This window comes from Gopherus flavomarginatus, chromosome 20, assembly GCF_025201925.1.
Source record: "Gopherus flavomarginatus isolate rGopFla2 chromosome 20, rGopFla2.mat.asm, whole genome shotgun sequence".
NCBI lineage: Eukaryota > Metazoa > Chordata > Testudines > Testudinidae > Gopherus > Gopherus flavomarginatus.
This window is the reverse complement of record NC_066636.1, coordinates 3,324,511-3,346,927: the sequence shown is the minus strand read 5'-3', so window position 1 is coordinate 3,346,927 and position 22,417 is coordinate 3,324,511. Positions and strand designations below refer to the sequence as shown.

At 48.9% G+C, this 22,417-nt stretch overlaps 1 protein-coding gene across 33 annotated transcripts in view; it reads right to left on the bottom strand.

Annotated features, from left to right (window-relative positions):
* LOC127037973 (uncharacterized PPE family protein PPE40-like) overlaps nt 1–22,417 on the bottom strand; it is a 58,391-nt gene that overhangs the window by 15,497 nt on the left and 20,477 nt on the right. For 25 of the 33 annotated variants that reach the window (XM_050930277.1, XM_050930243.1, XM_050930245.1 and 22 more), the window contains 3 exons: nt 21,305–21,328; nt 19,139–19,162; nt 18,635–18,691 (listed from right to left, as the gene is read on the bottom strand). The exons of 1 other annotated variant lie outside the window; for it this stretch is intronic. In XM_050930277.1, the coding sequence (XP_050786234.1) occupies nt 18,635–18,691; nt 19,139–19,162; nt 21,305–21,328 (105 nt within the window). Of the gene's footprint in view, nt 1–14,984; nt 15,264–16,470; nt 16,528–16,833; nt 16,858–18,634; nt 18,692–19,138; nt 19,163–21,304; nt 21,329–22,417 lie in introns of those variants that run through there. 7 more of the 33 variants (XM_050930244.1, XM_050930253.1, XM_050930264.1 and 4 more) reach the window with 3 other exon arrangements.

Here is a 22,417-nt window from a genome sequence, read left to right as displayed (position 1 = left end):
CTCACAGCTAAGTACATTTCTTATTCATAGATATCTAGGTCTCCTTTATTCCCCAAGAAACAAACAACATGTTATTCTGAGTCAGATGACATGAGGCAAATTTAATAACAAAAGAGTCATCTTTGGTAGCTGTGATAGAACACAATTTACCATGAGAGTCTAGGACTGTTGCCAAGAGCAGTGCAGTCCATGTGATTTCAGAGGGATCTCTTCTGAGACATTTAGTGGGTGCCCAAAGGAATTGTGGGATACTTCATGCCTCTCCAGTGAACTTGCAGGAGAAGAGATCATTCTCCCATGAGGTCATGGGAAATACCCATGAGGCCCCGAGTTGGGATGGGGATGTATCCCAGAACTCTTGGGATATCTCCCAGGTGCAATGCATTGTGGGTGATGTCAAAGACCCTCTTGCAAGATATTTCATGGGTGCCCAAAGGAATTGTGGTGAGGACAACGTTCCATCAAACCTGACAATCTCATATTAGCATCCCAAATATGTGCATACCTGAGGTAACTCCCAGAAGTAGTGCCTTCTGAGTGATATCAAAAAGCCTCATCTGGCATCTGTCATTATTAACACAGGTACTGTGGGAGAGGGAGGTCAACCTGGTATCAGGCTCTGGTGATTTTCATAAGCACTGTGGAGTGGGAGGACTCTCCATGCTGCCTTCGCAACATGGGCAAATGCAGCCAATACTCCTCAAAAGTAAACGTTACCAGACATCAAACTAGCTGAAACGGGGTCCATTCACTGTTGTATGTGAAGCTACATAATATGGAGAGGTAATCTCTGCTACTTACGCTGTTGTCATTAAAGCTGTCGTCGCCCACGTTGCCAATCTTTATGCTACCGGAGCCCTGAAAGATGGGGAATGTTTATTATGTTTATTGTGTAACACCTATAGGGCTCTAACAGATGTTCCATCATCTCAGTGGGCCATGAAGAATTTATATCTTCTGGGGATGTGGTGTATTGATTCCAGTGCTTCTCTGGACAATTTACACCAGTGGGAACCTGGACCAGTTGATTCCTATGAAACAACAGCAAATTTACATGAACTGAGGATCTGCCCCAACATTATTCTCGTCCACTGGTGGAAACTAAGAGAGAATCCTTGGTAAAGCTCTGACATTCCAAGGCTGTAAATTGGTTATACCAGGCTGGATTGATGGGATAAAAAGGTTCAGGATCGCAGTTGCGTAGGGAGCTTTGCTAGCAAAGGGCTGGGCTGTTAGTGAGCAGCAACACAGAATGCTATTGAGTCAAAGCATGATAGTCCGATAGGAAAGATAACTGCTGATACTCACCACTGACCAGAATTGGTTTTTTTTCTACAAGAGAAAGAGAAGTTAGGAATGCACACTGTTCAGTTCCCCGCCAGAGTAGCAGACGTTGTACCATCTAGTGACTTCGGAATAGCCACACCTGATTAGACCAATAGGCCAATCTACCCTGATGTCCCTCCCCCAGCTGGAGCAGAGGAATGACCCCCCCCAATCTTATCTCCTAAAAGGCCCAGTATTCCAGTGCTGACCTCATGAATGCTATAGACAGAGATAATATCTCCTTGGTGCTAATCTAGCACTTTAACTCTTATGCTATGCTTAGATCCCCTCACAGCTAAGTACATTTCTTATTCATAGATATCTGAGTCTCCTCTTTTCTTCTGCAAGAGACAAGCCACATGTTATTCCCACTCAGATGACATGAGGCAAAATTAATCTAATAGGGAATGAGTTAATCTAGGTATCCTTGACAGGACACAATTGACCCTGAGTTCCTAGGACTGTTGGCAAGAACAGTGCATTCCATGGAATTTTGGAAGGATCTCTTGTGAGATATTTAGTGGGTACCCAAAGGAATTGTGGGATACTTCATGCCTCTCCAGTGAACTTGTAGGAGAAGAGATCATCTTCCCATGAAGTCATGGGAAATTCTCGTGAGGCGCCCAGTGGGTATGAACATGTATCCCCAAACTCTTGGGATAGTGATCAGGAGCAGTCAGCATGGATTCACCAAGGGCAAGTCATGCCTGACTAACCTAATCGCTTTCTATGAGGAGATAACTGGGTCTGTGGATGAGGGGAAAGCAATGGATGTGTTATTCCTTGACTTTAGCAAAGCTTTTGATACGGTCTCCCACAGTATTCTTGCCAGCAAATTAAAGAAGTATGGGCTGGATGATTGGACTGTAAGGTGGATAGAAAGCCGACTAGATCGTCGGGCTCACAGGTAGTGATCAACGGCTCCATGTCTAGTTGGCAGACAGTTTCAAGTGGAGTGCCCCAACGGTCAGTCCTGGGGCTGGTTTTGTTCAATATCTTCATTAATGATCTGGAGGATGGCATGGACTGCACTCTCAGCAAGTTTGCAGATGACACTAAACTTGGAGGAGTGGTAGATACACTGGAGGGTAGGTATAGGATACTGAGGAACCTAGACAAATTAGAGGACTGGGCCAAAAGAAACTTGATGAGGTTCAACAAGGACAAGTGCAGAGCCCTGCACTTAGGACGGAAGAATCCCATTCACTGTTACAGACTAGGGACCGAATGGCTAGGAAGCAGTTCTGCAGAAAAGGACCTAGGGGTTACAGTGGATGAGAAGCTGGATATGAGTCAACTGTGTGCCCTTGTTGCCAAGAAGGCTAACGGCATTTTGGGCTGTATAAGTAGGGGCATTGCCAGCAGATCGAGGGATGTGATCATTCCCCTCTATTTGACATTGGTGAGGCCTCATCTGGAGTACTGTGTCCAGTTTTGGGCCCCACACTACAAGAAGGAGGTGGAAAAATTGGAAAGAGTCCAGCGGAGGGCAACAAAAATGATCAGGGGCCTGTAGCACATGACTTATGAGGAGAGGCTGAGGGAACTGGGATTGTTTAGTCTGCAGAAGAGAAGAATGAGGGGGGGATTTGATAGCTGCTTTCAACTACCTGAAAGGGGGTTCCAAAGAGGATGAATCTAGACTGTTCTCAGTGGTACCTGATGACAGAACAAGGAGTAATGGTCTCAAGTTGCAGTGGAGGAGGTTTAAGTTGGATATTAGGAAAAACTTTTTCACTCAGAGAGTGGTGAAGCACTGGAATGGGTTAACTAGGGAGGTGGTGGAATCTCCTTCCTTAGAGATTTTTAAGGTCAGGCTTGACAAAGCCCTGGCTGGGATGATTTAGTTGGGAATTGGTCCTGCTTTTGAGCAGGGAGTTGGACTAGATACCTCCTGAGGTCCCTTCCAACCCTGATATTCTATGATTCTATGTGTTTTATGGTAACTTCTAGAGGCCCCCTCCTGATTATCCATTGACCAAATGGAGCTACAGACAATTTATATCATCTGGGGGAGCTGGTCTCATTGACTCCAATAGATCTATGGGGCATTTACAACAGCTTGGCCCTGCTCCCAACATCATTCCATCCACTCCTGGAAACCTAGAGATGATCTTCAGAAAAAAAACCCAGACATCCCAAGGCAGCATAATTTGTTTCACCAAACCAGATTAATGGATAAAGCAGGGCAGGAAGGCAGTTGCCTAGAAGGTTTTCCCAGAATATGGTTGTTCTGTTAGTGAGCAGCGATGTAGGATACTGCTGAGGCAAAGCAAGAAACTCTGATAGCAAAGAGGACCAGCTGGTACTCACCACTGACCGCAATTGGTTTTTCTTTAACAAGAGAAAGAAAAGTTAGGAGTGCATGCTGGTCAGCCCCCCACCAGGCTACCAGAGGTCACGTCATGCAGTAATTTAAGAACTGTTGCTCTAGATGAGACCGATGGGCCAGCGTAGCCTGATATCCTGCCGGGGCTGAAACAGGAATGGGCCCCTCTAGTCTGGTATCCTGCCTCTTACATGGGCCAGTTTTGCAATGCTACTCTCATGGTGTGTCTCTGCAGCACCCGGCATAAGGGGCCTTGATTCCAGTTGGGTCCAAGTTTGTCCCTCGCTCTCCGTCTGTTGAACACCCAGCAGAATAAATCCTCACCAGAGTATGGGCAGGGACTGTCTCTCCTGTGTCAGGGCAGCGCCCAGCAAAATGGGGTCCTGATTTTAGATGGACTCTCTAAGTGCTACTGTAATATAAATAATAGGTACATCATCTCACCAACGGAGCTGCTCTGGTGCTCTCCAGGGAGAGGAGCCCGATGAGGAAAGTGGCCACGTACAACACCTTCATCTTTGCGTCTTTACTCACTCTGTTGCGGAGTTGTTTCTGGTCTGGCATGCTCAGTGGGAGATGGCAACGCTGAGCACTGTATTTATATTGTATGCTGGGCTGGGCACTGCACACTTCGTTGTTCGAAGCCCTGATAACATGATTGCAGTGAGAGCCAATTGCTTCCTTCTCCTCCTCTAGACCCTCCCATTCCTCCTTCTTATCACATCCTCATTCCCTTTCCTCCATCACATCCTTCTGTAGCCCAGATTTTCATACTCACTTTTTCATTCTGCAGCAATCTCAGGTTTTTGTGACTCAAAAGAGGCTGAGCTAGGTCAGGCCGTAGGAAACAAGTCACAACCCCAGTGGTCATTGGCCTGGACCACACATCTGAAAATGGGAGGTAGGTTTTTTAAGGCACCCAGGCACTTCGTGTTGATATAACTGAAGTGGTACAACTTTGCAAAGGTTATGATCTACTGACTATATTCTTCCTATTTGTAGGTACGTATCGTTTTTGTTTCTGAAGTTAAGAGTGTTGGCTCCATGCTTGTATTTGTAGTGTTTGCTCTAGGGTATACATAAGGGAGGTTTGGCCAACATGTTGTGAAGGGACAATTCAAGTATTGGGAGTGCTTAACAAACAATGAACTTGGAGAGATGCCAATCAATATCTGAGATTTCCTGGGAACGTTCAACCTAATATGTAAACAGTGGCGTCAGTCTGCAAAACGCTGAATCATTCATGGACATGTGACTTGCCCAGGTGGCTACAAACTCCATCTTGTTGCTGTGGTTTTGCACAAAAGAACAAAGGGATTTCCGTTCACAAGAGAGAGAGAATATAAAAGGCCCTGGAAGCCTTTCCATTTTTGTCTTCAGCTGGCTCAAGACACGGCCTCTCCGCACCAAAGAGATGCCTGAAAGAAACTAGAAAAAAGGACTGCAAGTACGGGTGTGTGAGTGATTGCTGGATACAGGCAATAAACTACAACGTTGGCCTCAAAAGCATTGTACCTGAGATAACATCTAGAATGAGAAGTTAGTATTTGTAACTAGAGCCTTAGTGTATTAAGTTAGCCTTGAATATTTTGTTTTATTTTGCTTGGTAACTTACTTTGATCTGTCTGTTATTACTTGAAACCACTTAAATCCTACTTTTTATACTTAATGAAATCACCTTTGTTTATTAATTATCCCACAGTAAGTAATTAATACCTGGGGGAGCAAACAGCTGTGCATGTGTCTCTATCAGTGTTATAGAGGGTGGAGAGTTTGAGTGTACCCTGTATAAACTTTATACAGAGTAAAACAGATGTATTTGGGGTTTGGATCCCCTTGGTAGCTGGGTGTCTGGGTGCTGGAGACAGAAGCCCTTCTTAAGCCGTTTTCAGTTAAGTCTGCAGCTTTGGAGGTGTGGTTCAGACCCTGGGTCTGTGTTCCAGCAGGGTAGCATGTCTGACTCAACAAGGCAGGGTTCTGGAGGCCTGAACTGACAGAGAAAATGGGCTCAGAGGTAGTCTCAGCACATCAGGAGACAGTCCCAAGGAGACAGTGACATAGTCGGCAGGATCTGTGCACAGCTGATTACTTTGAGATACTGGTAGTGATTGTAAGTAAGTTTTGAGTGTGGTGGCTGGAGAACAAACAAAGTGGTTACTGGTTTATTATTTTCTGTTTATTTATTTCTGGTAAGTGAAATAAGCACAAGAAAGCAGGAAAATGACTACCAGTGAGGGAACTACAAAACTAGAGCTCGCCAGACTGGAAGCGGAAGAGAAGGCAAAGGACTGTGAGTTTCAAATGAGGCTAAAAAGAATTAGAGGCAGCCAGGGAGGAAGCTGCTCACAAAAGAGCCATGGGCTTAAAAGAGAAGGAAATTGAGGCACAGTGAGCTGCCCAGGAGGAAAAGGAAAGGGAGAGGCAACATGCTCAGGAGGAGAAGGAAAGAGAGGCAGCTACCCTGGAGCTAAAAGACAGAGAACTACAGGCCCAAATTGAGACCCAGAAGCATGAACTGTCTGTAATGGAGGTGAAGAGACGTACCCTTCAGCAGCTGGCTCTGCTTCCCCCCAAAATCCACCATTGGGAACGATTATGCCCGCAGTATGATGAATGCAGTGATATTGCTGAATATTTCATCACCTCTGAGAGACCGTGCACTCTCCATGTGATTCCTGAAGATCAAAAATGACTACTTGAATTGCAAAATTGACTGGGAGAGCTCTGGACATATTCAATAAGATGCCTATTGCAGACGCTTCGAACTATGGTAAATTTCGGGAACTGGTTTTGGAACAGTTTCAGATTACACCTGAAACCTACAGGGTTAAATTCAGGAGTCTTAAGAGGGGATCTGTATTAAGTAATGTGGCCTATTTAAATGAAATGAGAGATTTGTTAGACAAGTAAGTAAAGGGAAAGGGCATCACAAGCTTTGAAGAAATGTGTGATTTTGATGCTCAGGAACGGTTCCTGAATATGTGCAGTGATGATGTAAAACAATATTTGTGGGAGAAAAAGGTGGGTGCAGTGGGGGAAATAGCTGAGTTTGCAGACTCTTACAAGCAGTCACAAACTGCAATTAAACATAAACCACTGGCAGAGGGGTAGAGGGTTGGTGGAAAGCAGAATTACCATTTCACCCCTGGGAAAAAGGAGGCTGGACGTTCACCTCCTCCATTCCCCTGTTACTCGTTACAAGTCTCCTGTACAAGCAGAGGAGCCCAAGAGGTGCTATCATTGTAAGTCCACTGAGCACCTGAGGAATAAATGTCTGAGGCTAAGTGGAACAGGCATCAGGTAACACATGAAGCTGCTGCTTCCCAGAGCACAGGGGTATCCTGGGCTACTGCCTCTTTCCAGGCAGGATTTGTAAAGGTTGCTTCTACACAGCCAAGCAGTGAGCATATGCATGCTGTTAAGCTTGATGGAAAGTGCTCCACGGATGGAGAGAGACTTCTGCAGAAATTTCTGTGGTCAGGAGGGACCTGATCCAGGAGAAGGATTTGTTACCAGGAAAAATGGGAGAATTAGAACTTGTGGGAGGTTACAGAGTCCTTGCACCTTTACCTAAGGTGCGCATGGACACTGGTAATCAGCAGGCTGAACTGACTGCTGCAGCGGTGGCACACATTTTTGTACCGTTTCTACTGGGGAATGATGTTTTTGATGTGGCAGAATCTGTCCCAGGGTTTGTTAGCAGCGAGAATGAATCTTGTGCTGAAAATCCGCGAGGGGAGGGTAAAGTCACAGGTGCTGCTGGGGGAATAGTAGAGCGTTTCTTTAATTCCTCGGTAGCAGCACGGATCGTCGTAAGCAGTTTCTGCAGCCCTGGGGCTCAAGGCAGGTCCCTGCAAGAAGGGCTGGATACAGCCAGCTCCTTTCTGTGATCCTCTCCTTGGAGGAAGGGGAATGTTCCTCCTTATAGGAGGGAGGGCGTCCGAACTGCTGACTGCCAGGAAGTTGCAGGTCAGCAGGGGACAGGCCCTGCCCTGGGGTGCACACAGACATGTATCCCGGAGATAGAAGTTGGGGTCCTGGTGACCTCTGTGGGGGGAAGGGCACTGTAGCTGGAAGCAAGCCCAACCTGAGTGAACAGGAGGGATTTTGCTAGCCAGTGAAGGGTCTGTCATAGCTGGTAGCTGTGAGCCCACAGCTGGATCAGGGTCACCTTCCCTTTTGGAGGACACAGGGGTGTCTGCATCAGAGGGGAGCACAGAAAGGAAAGTACAGATGGAAGGTGAGGGGAGACAGGAGGGTCTGCCCACCTTTTGTAGGGAGGCCTTTCCCCAGAAGGAGCGTGAAGAATCTGCATTTAAATGCCAGACCCCTCACCTGTGGGTCAGGTTTTAAGGGAAGACTGGGGGTCAGATCTCCTGGAGGGAAGAGTTCTCCCAGCTGACCTTTTGGGAACAGAGAGTGGGATAACCGAGGGGATCTTACCAGTCCAAAGCACGCCATTAAAAATGTTGTTCTTGCTACCCTTGTAAAAGATAAGACTGCCTCTTCAGGGCTGGAGAAAGAAAAACGTTGCATTTGGGAAGCTTCATAAGGGAGTGGAGTCCAACCCAAAGAAATTCTAGAGGGAGAGGCCAAGGGCAGACATGGTTGTGGTGCACCCTTTCCTCACCAAAACTGCAAACAAATGCCTGGGTTGAGAGCCTTCTCCAGAAAGGCAGGAGGATCTGTGTCTAAGCCCCTATCATGGTGCACAAAGGGATTAAAAAATTAAGTGGACACTGTGCAAGCCGGGCTCTATGAACAGAATCTGTCCGTCATAAATTAGCAGTTAATTTTCTGTCTTTTGCTACTTCATCTAGGGGTGAAAACAAAGGAGTTAATATTGCAGAAAGGTCGCAGGGCCATGTGCCACATGTTACCCATCCCCAGGCTCAGGCCCAGCTCCCATCCAGCTCTCCCTGGGCTCCCACAACCCCACTGGGCAGCAAGCAACGGGTCAACACAACTCCCCACTGCCCTTCCCTGCCACACAGCAGGCAGCCAGCAGGGGCAGGGACAGGGACAGCCCTGCTCAGAGCACGTCTAGTTCGGCAGCTGCAGAGGAAGCAACCGGAGTGGTGGGCAGGCAGCACCAAGTGCCTCAGTGTGGATCTGGGTCAATGACCCGAGAGACACCACGAGTCCATGGGGCAGAGTAGCCCCCAGGACCTGGACTGTACCAGAGCCCCTGCCCCTGGGCATCTGCTGAGGATGCAGAAGGGGCAAGTAGGGTCCCATTTGCTCAGGAAGTGTCCGTGGGAGGCTGTGAAGTCCTCTGCATGAAGGAGGCAGAACATGCATCACCCACAGGCTGTGTGCGACTCTGGATTCCTTTCATGGCCTGGTCACCTGCTGAGTCACCTGCAGAATTCCCTGGAACTGAGCGAGAGGGAGGAACAGAACCGAGCTGTGTAATATGCCAAGGGATTTCGCTCCCACCCCTCTGAGAGCTCTGAGGAACTGCACCCGGACACTCTAAACCATCTATGCCTTGGCAGTTATAAAACCACTCCCTTCTGGGGAATGTGGGATGTTGCTCTTGGAAAGGAGATGGCCTCACTGCTCCAATACACGATGTTTCTAGGCTGCTTCAGCTCCCGGAGTTCGAGATGCCCCTTCCCGCTCTGCTGCTGTGCAACAGGGGTGGTATAAAATGGGGAAGTCTCTCCTCTGCCTGCCAGGGCCCCAAACCCCTCGACGTGTCCAGAATTCCCCTGGCAGCACTGGCCGTGGTTCCTAGGCTTGCAGCCCTACAGCACCCTGGACCTACAGGCTCTGGCCTCCAGGGCACCGTGACAGGTGGACAGCCTCAGAGTCACTGAGCCCAGCATTGGTGCCAACCCTGTGGGTGCTCCAGGTCTTGAGCACCCCTGGAAAATATTGTTGGGTGCTTAGCACCCAGTGGCAAGTCCGCACCCCACCCCTGCCCTAGCTCACCTCCACCTCTGCTGTGATTGTGCCACTGCATCCTACTTCTCCGCCCTCCCTCTCAGCCTTTGCTTTGCAAAGCAGCTGATTCGAGGAGCAGGGAGGGAGGGGGAACGGGGTGGGCTGGGGGAAGAGGCTGGGCCGGAGTAGGGATTTGGGGAAGGGATCCAATAGGGGCAGGGAGGGGACGAAGTTAGGGCAGGGACTTTGGGGATGGGGCCGGAATGGGGGCGGGGCCAAGGTGGGAAAAAAGGTTGAGTTGGGGCAGGGCCAGGTGTAGGGGGGGAACGGGCACCCAATGTCACTGGAGAAAGTTGGTATCTATGGAGCCCAGGGCACACAGGGTCTCTTCTCTAGGGCAGCCTGTCACGAACTCACAGGACTCGTGTTCTCTTGGCTCTGCATAGTCCCTTGGAGTCACCCTCTTCAGTATGACACCCTTCTCGGGGATCCACTCTCTCTTGGGATTAAGCCATGGGCCCCTCTGACTCTTGGAACTGCCCCAATCTGAGCCTTCAGCATGATTGTCTTTCGCTGTGGGCCCCCTCAGGGAGTCCACCTGCTCTGGACACCCGGGGCCTCCACTCCCAGAGGGAATAATGCCACCCCGTTCTCTAGACCAGAGCGATTCTCAGACAGTTTAAAACAGGAAGGTTTACTGAGCATCTGAACACAGCACAGGAAACTCTCAGGGCCTCAGGCCTGGCCTCCCTCAGCACCATACATCTAGGTCTGTCCTGCCTCCAGGTGGGCTCTAGGTGCTCTCTCCTCCTAGCCCAGAAAACCTCCTCCTTCCAGCTGAGCATCTGATATCACCATCCCCCAAGTCCTGCCTCTGTCTTTTGTCTTTCGTCCAGGTAGACAGGCTGCCTTGGCCTCCTCTCCTCTCATTTGTCCTTTGTTCCTCTCTGGCTGGAACCAGCTGGTCAGGTCACCAGGGTCCTCTCTCCTCAGCCCATTGTCCTCCTGGCCAGAACCAGCTGTGACTCCCGAGTTGGGCCTCCCAGTTACCAGGTCACTAGTCGCTGGGGTATCCATTCTCCAGGCCATTCGCTGGCCCTGTATAACAACAAACTCCCACTCCCATCACCTTCTTAAACCAGTAACCCACAGGGAAACTGAGTCCCACACCCTCTGCATGTAAACCATTGAAAACAACAAGAAAACCCACTGCTTCGTCACACAGCCCCCGAGTTATGGACGCCAGGGCTCTAGGGCAGCTCCAGTCTCATGGACCCCCCGACCTTCCCCTACATGGCAAATTTCATCAATTTCAGGTTCTGTCCTAAATGGGAACCAAGCTACATTTTGAGCTAGTGACTCCTCCCTGCAGTGGAATTACTGTTCCCCACACAGCTCTGACAGCTGGGCCTGGTCCTGTTCACAGCTGGGGTTAGGCATAAGCAGGCATCGTCAGTGCTAAGGAAGAGCGTTAGGGCAAGGGCAAGAGGCACCGTGAGCACCTGGCCTTGGCACCACCGTTGAGCAATGGCTAGACCCAGTCTCCAGAGACTCGTCCTGGATTCCGATGATCTGGCCCCTGCAGCCTGGTCTGTGCCGGCCTCTCTTGGGCAGGGGGAGGAACAAGGCTGCAGCTCGCTGACTGGCAAGCTCTACCCTCTGCTGCCCTTTGCCTCGTCTACCTGACCTCACACCTGGGCAGGGTATGGAGACTGCACTGACCTCACCGATCACAGAGCTTCTGGCGATGAGCAGAGAGCGGGTGTCTTCTCTCAGCTCACGGAGGACCCCTCAGTCTCAGAGACCCCCTCTGCCTCTGACCTGGGCAGCCTGGGGGGAAGCGGGAATTCTCTGCAATGTTTCTTCTGGATGAGATGCCTGAGTCCCACCGCCCTATGCTGACACCCAGCGATATTACTGCAGAAAGGTCACGGAGCCACATGCCACCCATCCCCTGGTTCAGGCCCAGCTCCCATCCAGCTCTCCCTGGGGCTCCCACAGCCCTTCTGGGCAGCAAGCAATGGGTCCCCACAACTCCCCACTGCCCCTGCCTGCCATGCAGCAGGCAGGGGCTGGGACATGACAGCCCTGCTCAGAGCACATCTAGCTTGGGGGCTGCACAGGAGGCAGCAGGAGTGGTGGGCAGATGATGCCAAGTGCCTGAGTGTGGATCTGGGACAATGATTCAGGAGACAGCACAAGTCCATGGGGCAGAGTAGCCCCAGGGTCTGCAGTGTACTGGAGCCCCCTGCCCCTAGGAATCTGCTGTGGATGCAGAAGTGGCGAGCAGGGTCCTGTTCACTCAGGCATGTCTGTGAAATCCTCTGTGTGAAAGGGGCAGAACATGTATCACCCACAAGCTGCATGTGGAGCTAGGTGCCCTTCATGGCTGGGTTTCCTGCTAAGTCACCTAATGGTTCCTTGCTAGTGAGCGGGAGGGTGGGAATGAACTGAGTTGTGTAATGTGCCAAGGGATCCTGCCCCTAATCCCCTCCGAGAGCTCTGAGGAACTGGCTTCCCTGCACCATCTGTGCCCAGGCAGGTATCAAACTGCTCCCTTCTGGGGAATGTGCGACGTTCCCCTAGGGCAATGGTTCCCAAACATTAACAACCTGTGAACCTCTTTCTCTAAAATGTCAAGTCTCGTGAACCCCCTCCTAAAAAAAAAAATGAATATTGCCATGAATTTTCTCCTTTATGTGAGTATAAATTATAAAATCAGTGATCTGGAAAATATAAACATTGTTTTTATGACATACTTATTATTTATAGTTACAGTATTTTTATTACATTATGAAAACAGCAACACTCTTCCAAGATCTCACTTTCGTAGCTTGCATCACGTTGAAGCAGCCTGTTATAAGACAAGGCTCCTATGGTTCATCAAGGAGTATCAGATGTGAAACAGCAGGAAGGTATTTAAGAAGCCAACTCGAAGAGTTCCTCCTACACGAGCATTCAGGCTTTGAGCCATCCAGGCAAACACCACAAAGCTTAAACTTCTTCTTCATAATAATTTTCAAAACAATATTGGCTGCCTATTTAATTTTAAAAACAGCAAAAAATAGACACCTTCCTTTCCATTTCTGATAAGCAGTCTTGAAATTTAGATCTCCTCAGTGTGATAGAGATGCTTGCTTTGATCAGCTTAGCTCTAGCTCTGTTCGCCATTAAGGAATTCCCCCCTCCTCTCCAACTCCCTGTAACATTTCACAAACCTCCAGGGGTTCTTTAATCCCAGTTTGGGAACCACTGATCTAAGGGCGCAGAGAGAGCACCTGTGCCCCACATACTCCATTACATATCGTTTCCCAGCTCCCAGTGTGGGAGTTGCCCCTTCCCACTCTGCTGCTGTGCAGGGGAGTGTAAGCATGCATAGACTCACCCAGCAACACCTCTTGCTGGTCTCTCAGTGAATTAGCTCAATTTCCAGCCTGGAGCACCCTCTGCAGGGCAATAATCTGCCACAGCTGGCCGCTCGTGTCCTTCCCAGACCCTGTTCTCTCTGAGGTGCTGCCCCCTGGCAATACCCCAACACTCTCTGTGGGTCTCCCTTCCCTAGGGAACCCCCACCCACTACCCTCACCTCAGTCTGGGACACTGCCAGTCCTTACCTAGCCCCACTCACTGGGGTAGACTGCAGTATAAAAGCCACTCTTCACAGGCAAGGGGGTTTGACCTGCTGTCTTCTTCTACCACCCAGTACCTCTGTGGGGCTGGAACTAGGCCCTGCAGCCTGGAGAGTCATCAGCCTGGAGCTCCCCTGCTCCTCTAGCTCTTCCCAGCCCTACTTCACTCCCAGGTACCATCTTACACCCCTACAGCCAGGTTAGTCTCTCTCCACAGCTAGAGGAGCAACTCTGCTCAGCTTCTGGTGACCCTGGCCTTCTTATAAGGCCCAGATGCCCTGATTGGGGCATAGCCCAGGTGTAGCTCCTTCTCCAATCACCTTGGGCTTTTTCTCCTAGCCCGGAGCCCTTTTCCAGGACTGGCTTCTACTGTCAGGGCTAGAGCAGGTAACCACTCCGCTACAGGGAGGTATAAACTGGGAAAGTCTCTCCCCAGCCTGCCAGGGCCTCCTAACCCTTGCCGTGCCTGGAATCCCCCTGGCAGCACTGGCTGTGATGTTCCTAGGCTTTCAGCCCTATAGCACCCCAGACCTACAGGCTCTGGCCTCCAGGGTTGTCTGCCAGGTGAGCAGCCCCAGAGTCATGGACCCCACGACCTTCCCCCTCATGGCCAATTTCAGCATTTCAGGTTCTGTACCAAATGGGAACCCAGCTGGGTTTTGAGCTAGTGACTCCTCCCTGTAGTGGAATTACTGTTCCCCACACAGCTCTGGCAGCTGGGCCTGCTCCTGATCACAGCTGGAGTCAGACACCCTGAGAGTCAGGCACCAGCAGTGCCAGGGATACATTTGGACCTTTGAAGAAGCAAGACTGAAGTGCAGTTTATGGGTGGTTTTGATGGCAGCGAATACCTGTGTGATGTTTAGGCCAAAAGAGTGTAATTGTTCGGGAAAGAGTTTGTTTTACGGAGTGCAGGGACACATCTCCAGACCTCTGGGGAGCACGTGCTGGAACATCTACCCTGAAAGGAAAATTGCCACTTGTTCTCCCAGTCACAGCCCTGGGAACTGTCGCTCTGGAGCTCCGTTTACAGACCCTTTTCCTTCCTACTCGATTGGATCTGTGAGTTGCTCAATTATTTATTTTTTCTCGGTGCTTCCTAACCGAGGGAGAGGGAAGGATACTGGAGAGCACAACCTGTTCCCCCTGCCTCACCTGCACAAAGTTCAGAATTGCCGAACAGAAATGACAGCACTTGGGCCTGGTCTAAACGTGAGGCAGTTCACCTCAACCTCATTATGTCAGTGTCCACACTGCAGCTTTGTCCTGCTGATGAAAGTGCCCTACTACAGCGACATCATAACCCCACGAGAGGTGTAGCACTTCTGTTGGTGTAGTTAGTGACACAATGTCTGTGCAAATACTGTTATTTACAGCGGCTGTTGCTGTCTTGAGCACGGTTACCCCCAGTTCCCCACTCTCAGGCAGGCTGCTGCCGGGAGGCTCCCTGCTTCCCGTTCACGGAGTCAAGAACCCCGGGCAGCTGGACCCCGCTCTCAGTGGGGGTGACGGGGCAGGGGAGACAGGTGATCTCCTGGAGAGGAGCTGCAGGGAACTGAGAGCTTTGGCTCTCAGCCTCCCACACTGCCCCTCTTTAGTCTGTGGAAGCACTGCTGGTGAGAACACGCATCACAGACAGAAGGAGGGTAGTGTGGACATCTGCCACCACAGTAATTACTAACATAGGTTGACTTAAGGCTGAAGTGTAGACACATCCTGAGAATGGAGCAAATCCTGTGCGAATCTGGAAGTAAAATTAATTTATCAAGAAATATTTTTAAAAGAAACAATCCCAAAGCTTTTTGTGCAGTTGCATTTATTTATGTTTTTGCAAAGCTCTTGCCATTCGCCAGGGCAAGAGAGGGACAGAGTTCTTTGCCCTCTGTTATATCGAAAGAAACCACAATCAATGAACAGCACAGTAATCCGTTAGAGTCCCAATCAGTCCAATTGATGATTCTCATGTGCCATTTGATTGGTCAGGAGAGGTGAGAGGCAGCAGCACAGGAAGCGTAATGGCAGGCATCATCGCCGTATTCAGCAAATGTGGTTTCATCAGCGTCTCTCTTATTAATTAATCATTCCAGGGTCTGCAGGGCCAGGGAGAGATGGCAAACAGCAATTATGGTCCCACTAACCCACTGGGAATTAGACAAGTACTCTTCCTCATACCCTGAAGGAATTCCATCCCTTTCTATCCCCAGCCAGCTGGGTGCATTTTACATCAGTGCCCTTTGCAAACTGTGTTATTGATAGACTGGAGAAGGGAGTGAGAACCCTGCCGATCAGCTCCTCCCCTCTGCCCCCAGAGGTGTGCAGTGGTGTGCAGGAGGTGCTGGAGGCGAGGGGGTGAGAGCGAGGGTGGGGCACACTTGGGGGAAGGGGTGGAGTGGGTTAGAGTGGGGTTGGGAAGAGATGGGGAGGGTGTGGGGCCTTAGGGGGAGGTGTGGAGTGGGGGGAGGGCCTGGGGCAGAACTGGGGGCACATTAGAAAGTCAGCACCTCAAAAATTTAACAACAGTGTTCTTTTGCACATGAAAAAAAATTATGATTTTGTTTTCTGTTGAAAAACCAAAAAAAAGGCCCCATAAAAAGAACTGGAAGGTGTTTAATTGAATCTTATTACACCTGAGAAGAGATAAGAGTCTTTCCTGAACTCTCACTTAGGTTAGCAGGAGATTCAAAAGCGCAATGGGTGCTTATGTACCCAGCAGTCTAGAGGGCAGTGTCGTTTAGTGGCTCGGTTACTGGACCAGAAGTGCAGTTGAAATCATGTGTATGATTGTCCATGGTGATAATATTATCCCCACTCCAAAGGTTCAGAATGACAGCATTTGCAGCAAATCACAGCTCTCAGTATGTATGAACCCACTACCCCAGCGGGGATGGGCATTTAAGACACTGGGTAGGTCTGGTCAGCACCACCGACGGGGATGTTAAAAGTCCTGTCGTCAATGCTGCCCACCTAAGGCAGCCTAGTGCCTACGTGTTCCGACACCGCGTTGTGCCCCGGAAGCAGCCAGCAGCAGGTCCAGCTTCTAGGAAGAGGGGCCATGAAGCTATGCCCCCACTATAAGCAACAGGTCGGCACTCCCATTGTCTGGAAACCGTTCAATGGGAGCTGTGGGGAGGAGCCTGTGGAGTGGGAGGACTCTCCATGCTGCATTTACAACATGGGCAAATGCAGCCAGTGTTCCTCGCAGGCAAAGGTTACAAGACATCAAACTAGCTGAAACGTGGTCTGTTCACAGATGTGTGTAAAGCTACATAGCATGGAGAGAGAATCTCTACTACTTACGCTTTTGTTGTCAAAGCTGCTGTCGACCACTTTGCCGGTCTTTTTGCATCTGGAGCCCTGCAAAATGGGGACTGTTTATAATGTGTATTGTGTCCACATGTATGGTTCCAATGGATAGTCCATCGACCCAGTGGGCCATGGACAATTTATACTATCTGGGGATATGACGTATTGATTTCACTGCTTCTCCAGACAATTTACACTAGTGGGAACCTGGACCCATTAATTACTATGAAACTATGGCAAATTTACATGAACTGGGGATTTGCCCCGACATCATTGGGTTGTTAGTGAGCAGCAATACAGAATGCTATTGAGGCAAAGCATGATAGTCCAGTAGGAAAAATAACTGCTGATACTCACCACTAAGCATAATTCATTGTTTTTCTACAAGAGAAAGAGAAGTTAGGAATCCACACTATTCAACTCCACACAAGGGAAGGAGCGGTTGTACCATCTAATAACTTCAGAATAGCCACACCTGATCAGACCAATAGGCCAATCTACCCTGATGTCCCTCCCCAGGCTGGAACAGAGGAATGGGCTCCCCAGTCATATCTCCTAAACGGCCCAGTATTCCAGTGCTGACCTCATCAATGCTATAGACAGAGATAATATCTCATTGGTGCTAATCTAGCACATTTACTGTTATGCTATGCTTGGATCCCCTCAGAGCTAAGTACGTTCCTTATTCATAGATAAATGGGTCTCTGCTTTTGTTCTGCAAGAAACAAGCCATGTGTTATTCCCACTCAGATGACATGAGGCAAAATTAATGAAATAGGAAAGAAGTGACAACAGAATTGACCCTTAGTTCCTAGGACTGTTGCCAAGAGCAGTGCATTCTGTGATATTTCGGAAGGATCTCTTGTGAGAGATTTAGTGGGCACGCAAAGGAACTGTGGGATACTTCATGGCTGTCCAGTGAACTTGTAGGAGAAGAGATCATTCTCCCATGAAGTCATGGGAAATTCTCATGAGGTGCCCAGTGGGTATGGACATGTATGCAAAAACTCTTGGGATATGTCACAGGTGCAAAGCATCGTGGGTGATGTCAAGACCCTTTTTCAAGATATTTCATAGGTGCCTTGTAACGCGGTGTTCACCCTGCTCTGGCCTGGAAGTGGTTAAAACAGTCCTAGGTGGGGGCTGGAGCAGTAGAAATGCTAGTCTGATTGGTGAAAGAGGCCTCAGACAGGGCCAGCCCCAGTCAGGGCTCAGCTGACCCTATAAGAGGGCTGGTGGCCAGAGGCTGAAAGAACACACTCTCTAGCTTCCTCGAGAGAGGAGGACCTTGCTGCCTGGAAAGCTGGGAAGGGTAAGTGAAGTGGAGCGGTGTTTGAGAAGGGTAGAAGGAGCGGTTTAGCTCCAGCCTAGCAAAACGCCAGGCTACAGGGCAAATTAAGGGCCCGCAAGAGTGAACTAGGGGTACAGAGGGATAGTCCTGATATAGGCAGAGGTAGCTCGTCCAGCCCCCCTTGCTGATGTTGAGTGGTTTACAGACTACAGTCTGCCCCAGAGAGCAGGGGCTGGATGGTGACTGGCAGCAACCACTGAGACCTAGTGAAGATAGAGGGTTGGGGATTCTGCTAGGTGGGGAGACCCAAATCGCACGTTACTGCTGGCGGGGCAAGACCTGGACCTAGAAGGGCACTGGGAGGGGGAGGGACATGGGGCCAGTTGGAGGCAAGACAGTGGCCTCTAAAGGGCGCTCTGGGATGGATTGAGCTGATTCCTGAGACGACCAGCAGGAGGTGCTGCGCCAGTGACTTGCAACATGCCCAAAGGAATTGTGGAGAGGACAACCTCTCATCAACCCTAGCTATCTCATATAAGCCTCCGAAATATGTGTTCACCGGGAGACCCTCTGAGGTAGCTCCCAGCAAAAGTGCCTTCTGGGTGATATAAAAAAAGCCTCATCTGGCATCCCTCATTATTACCCCGGGTACTGTGGGAGAGAGTGGTCAACCTACTATAAGCCTCTGGAGATTTTCATAAGCCCTGTGGAGTGGGAGGACTTACCATGCTGCCTTCGCAACATGAGCAAATGTAGCCAATGCTCCTCGCAGGCAAACATTATGAGACATCACACTAACTGAAATGGGGTCCATTCACTGATGTGCGTGAAGCTAGATAGCATGGGGAGGTAATCTCTGCTACTTACGCTGTTGTCGTTAAAGCTGCCATGGCCCACGTCACCGGTGTTTACGCTACCAGAGCCCTGCAAGATGGGGAATGTTTATTCTGTTTATTGTGTAACACCTATAGGGCTCCAACAGATATTCCATTGACCCAGTGGCCCATGGAGAATATAAAGAATCAGGGGTTGTGGCTTATTGATTCTAGTGCTTCTCGGAACAATTAACGTCAATGGGAAACCAACCCCACTGATTCCTATGAAACTTCGGCAAATTACATGAACTGGGGATCTGCCCGAACATCATTCTCATCCACTGGTGTAAACCAGGAGATAATACTTGGTAAAGCTCTGACATTCCAAACCTGTAAATTGGTTATACCAGGCTGGACTGATGGGATAAAAGGGTTCAGGAGCGCACTGTGTAGGGAGCTTTGCCAGCAAAGGGCTGGGCTGTTAGTTAGCAGCAATACAGAATGCTGTTGAGGCAAAGCCTGATAGTCCAATCAGAAAATAACTGCTGATACTCACCACTGACCAGAATTTGTTCTTTTTCTAAAAGAGAAAGAGAAGTTAGGAATGCACACTGTTCCAATGCCCACAAGGGTAGGAGCAGTTGTATCATCTAGTAACTTCAGAATAGCCACACCTCATCAGACCAATAGGCCAGTCTGCCCTAATGTCGCTCCCCGGGCTGGAACAGAGGAATGGGCCCCCCAATCATATCTCCTAAAAGGCCCAGTATTCCAGTCCTGACCTCATCAGTGCTATTGACATAAATAGTATCAACTCGTTGCTAATCTAGCACTTTAACTCTTATGCTGTGCTTAGATCCCCTCACAGCTACGTACGTTTCTTATTCATAGAGATCTGGGAGTCCTCTTTTGTTCTGAAAGAAACAAGCTACATGTTGTTCCCACTCAGATGACATGAGTCAAAGTTAATCTATTGGGAAAGGAGTCGTCCTTCGTATCCTTGACAAGACACAATTGACCCTGAGTCCCTAGGTCTGTTGACAAGAGCAGTGTATTCCATGTGATTTCAGAAGGATCTCATGTGAAATATTTAGTGGGTACCCAACGGATCTGTCGGACACTTCATACCTGTCCTGTCGAATAGTAGGAGAAGAGATCATCCTCCCATGATGTCATGGGAAATTCTTATGAGCTCCTCAGTGAGGGATGGACATGTATGCGAAAATTCTTGGGATAGCTCCCATGTGCAGTGCATTGTGGGTGATGTCAAAGACGCCCTTGCAAAATATTTCGTGGGTGCCCAAAGGAATTGTGGAGAGGAGAACATCCCATCAAATATGGCACTCTCATATTAACCTCCCATGTATGCATTCACCTGGAGACCCTCTGAGGTAGCTCTCAGCAGAATTGCCTTCTGAGTGATATCAAAAAGCCTATTCTGGCATCCCTCATTATAACCCGGGTACTGTGGGAGAGGGAGGTCAACCTGCTATAAGCCTCTGGAGATTTTCATAAACCCTGTGGAGTGGGAGGACTTTCCATGCTGCCTTCGTAACATCAGCAAATGCTGCCAAAGCTCCTCACAGGCAGACATTATCAGACATCAAACTAGCTGAAACTGGGTCCATTCACTGATGTGTGTGAAGCTACATGGCATGGAGAGGTAATCTCAGTTGCTTACGCTGTTGTCTTTAAATCTGCCATAGCCCACGACGCCGGTATTTACGCTACCATAGCCCTGCAATTTGGGGAATGTTTATTATGTTTATTGTGTAACACCTATACTCATCTGTAATAAACATACATCTAATCATATGCCTTAAAAAAGTTTTAAACCTAAGTTGGTAAAAAAAAAGGTTAGGGAGTCTTTCATGCGGGTTCCCACATCTGTACCTCAGAGTTCCGAGTGGGAAAGAAACCCTGACATGGTGGGAGAGGTGGGAACATTTTAAACCAGAAGCCCAGTAAAATTTTTAAAGGACAATTTTTTTTCCTATTTTGCTTCTTAAAAAGTAGAGGGTTTTTTTTAAAAATTTTATTATTTTTTTAAGCTGTGAACAGCTGGAGTATATTTTGTCTGCATGAGGGCACGATAGTTAGCTTCTTGCAAGAAAAATCACAAGTGGTTTTTTTTTTTTCTTTTCTAGCTCTAAGATAGGCTAAGCGCAGAAAGGCTAAAATAACAGAATGTGTTTTTACCCTTATTGGTCCTTTTGGTCAGGTGCAGCTCAGGTTATCTGAGCTTTTTAACCCTTTACAGGTAAAAGAGGAATTAATCCTTTACAGGGTAAAGAGGGATTTTATGCTATCCTGAGCTGTATGTTTATGACAGGATCCAACAGATATTCCGTCTACGCAATGTGCCATGGACAATTTATAGCATCTGGGGATGTAGCGTATTGATTCCAGTGCTACTCTGGACAATATACACCAATGCGAACCTGGATCAGCTGATTCCTATGAAACTGCAGCAAATTTACATGAACTGGGGATCTGCCCCAACATCATTCTCATCCACAGGTGGAAATAGAGAGAGAATCCTTGGTAAAGCTCCGACATTCCAAGCCTGTAAATTGGTTATAGCAGGCTGGACTGATGGGATAAAGGGGTTCAGGATGGCAGTTGTTTAGGGAGATTTGTCAGCAAAGGGCTGGGCTGTAGTGAGCAGCAATACACAATACAGCATGATACTCTGATAGGAAAAATAACTGCTTATACTCACCACTGGCAAGAATTTGTTGTTTATCTACAACAGAAAGAGGAATTAGAAATGCCCACTGTTCAACTCCCCACAAGGGTAGGAGCGGTTGTACCATTTAATAACTTCAGAATAGCCACACCTGATCAGACCAATAGGCTAATCAACCCTGATGTCCCTCCCCGGGCTGGAACAGAGGAATGGGCTCCTTAGTCATATCTCCTAAAGGCCCAGTATTCCAGTGCTGACCTCATCAATGCTATTGACATAGAAAAATAAACTCGGTGCTAATCTAGCACTTTAACTCTTATGCTATGCTTAGATCCCCTCAAAGCTAAGTACGTTCCTTATTCATAGATAAATGGGTCTCTGTTTTTGTTCTGCAAGAAGCAAGCCACGTGTTATTCCCACTCAGATGACATGAGGCAAAATTAATCTAATAGGAAAGGAGCTACAACAGAATTGACCCTGAGTTCCTAGGACTGTTGCCAAGAGCAGTGCATTCTGTGAGATTTCGGAAGGATCTCTTGTGAGAGATTTAGTGGGTATGCAAAGGAACTGTGGGATACTTCATGGCTATCCAGTGAACTTGTAGGAGAAGAGATCATTCTCCCATGATGTCATGGGAAATTCTCATGAGCTGCCCAGTGGGTATGGACATATAAGCAAAAACTCTTGGGATATGTCCCAGGTGCAATGCATTGTGGGTGATGTCAAAGACCCTCTTTCAAGATATTTCATAGGTGCCCTGTAGCACAGTGGTCACCCTGCTCCGGCCTGGAAGGGGTTAAAACAGCCCTGGGTGGGGGTTGGGGCAGGAGAAATGCTAGTCTGATTGGTGAAAGAGGCCTCAGGTGGGGCCACTCCAGTCAGAGCACAGCTGACCCTATAAGAGGGCTGGTGGCCAGAGGCTCAAAGAACACACTCTCTAGCTTCCTCGAGAGAGGAGGACCTTGCTGCCTGGAAAGCTGGGAAGGGTAAGTGAAGTGGAGCATTGCTTGATAAGGGTAGAAGGAACTGGTTAGCTCCAACCTAGTAAAACCCCAGGCTGCAGGGCAAATTAAGGGCCCGCAAGAGTGAACTAGGGGTTCAGAGGGATAGTCCTGATATTGGCAGAGGCAGCTCGTCCAGCCCCCC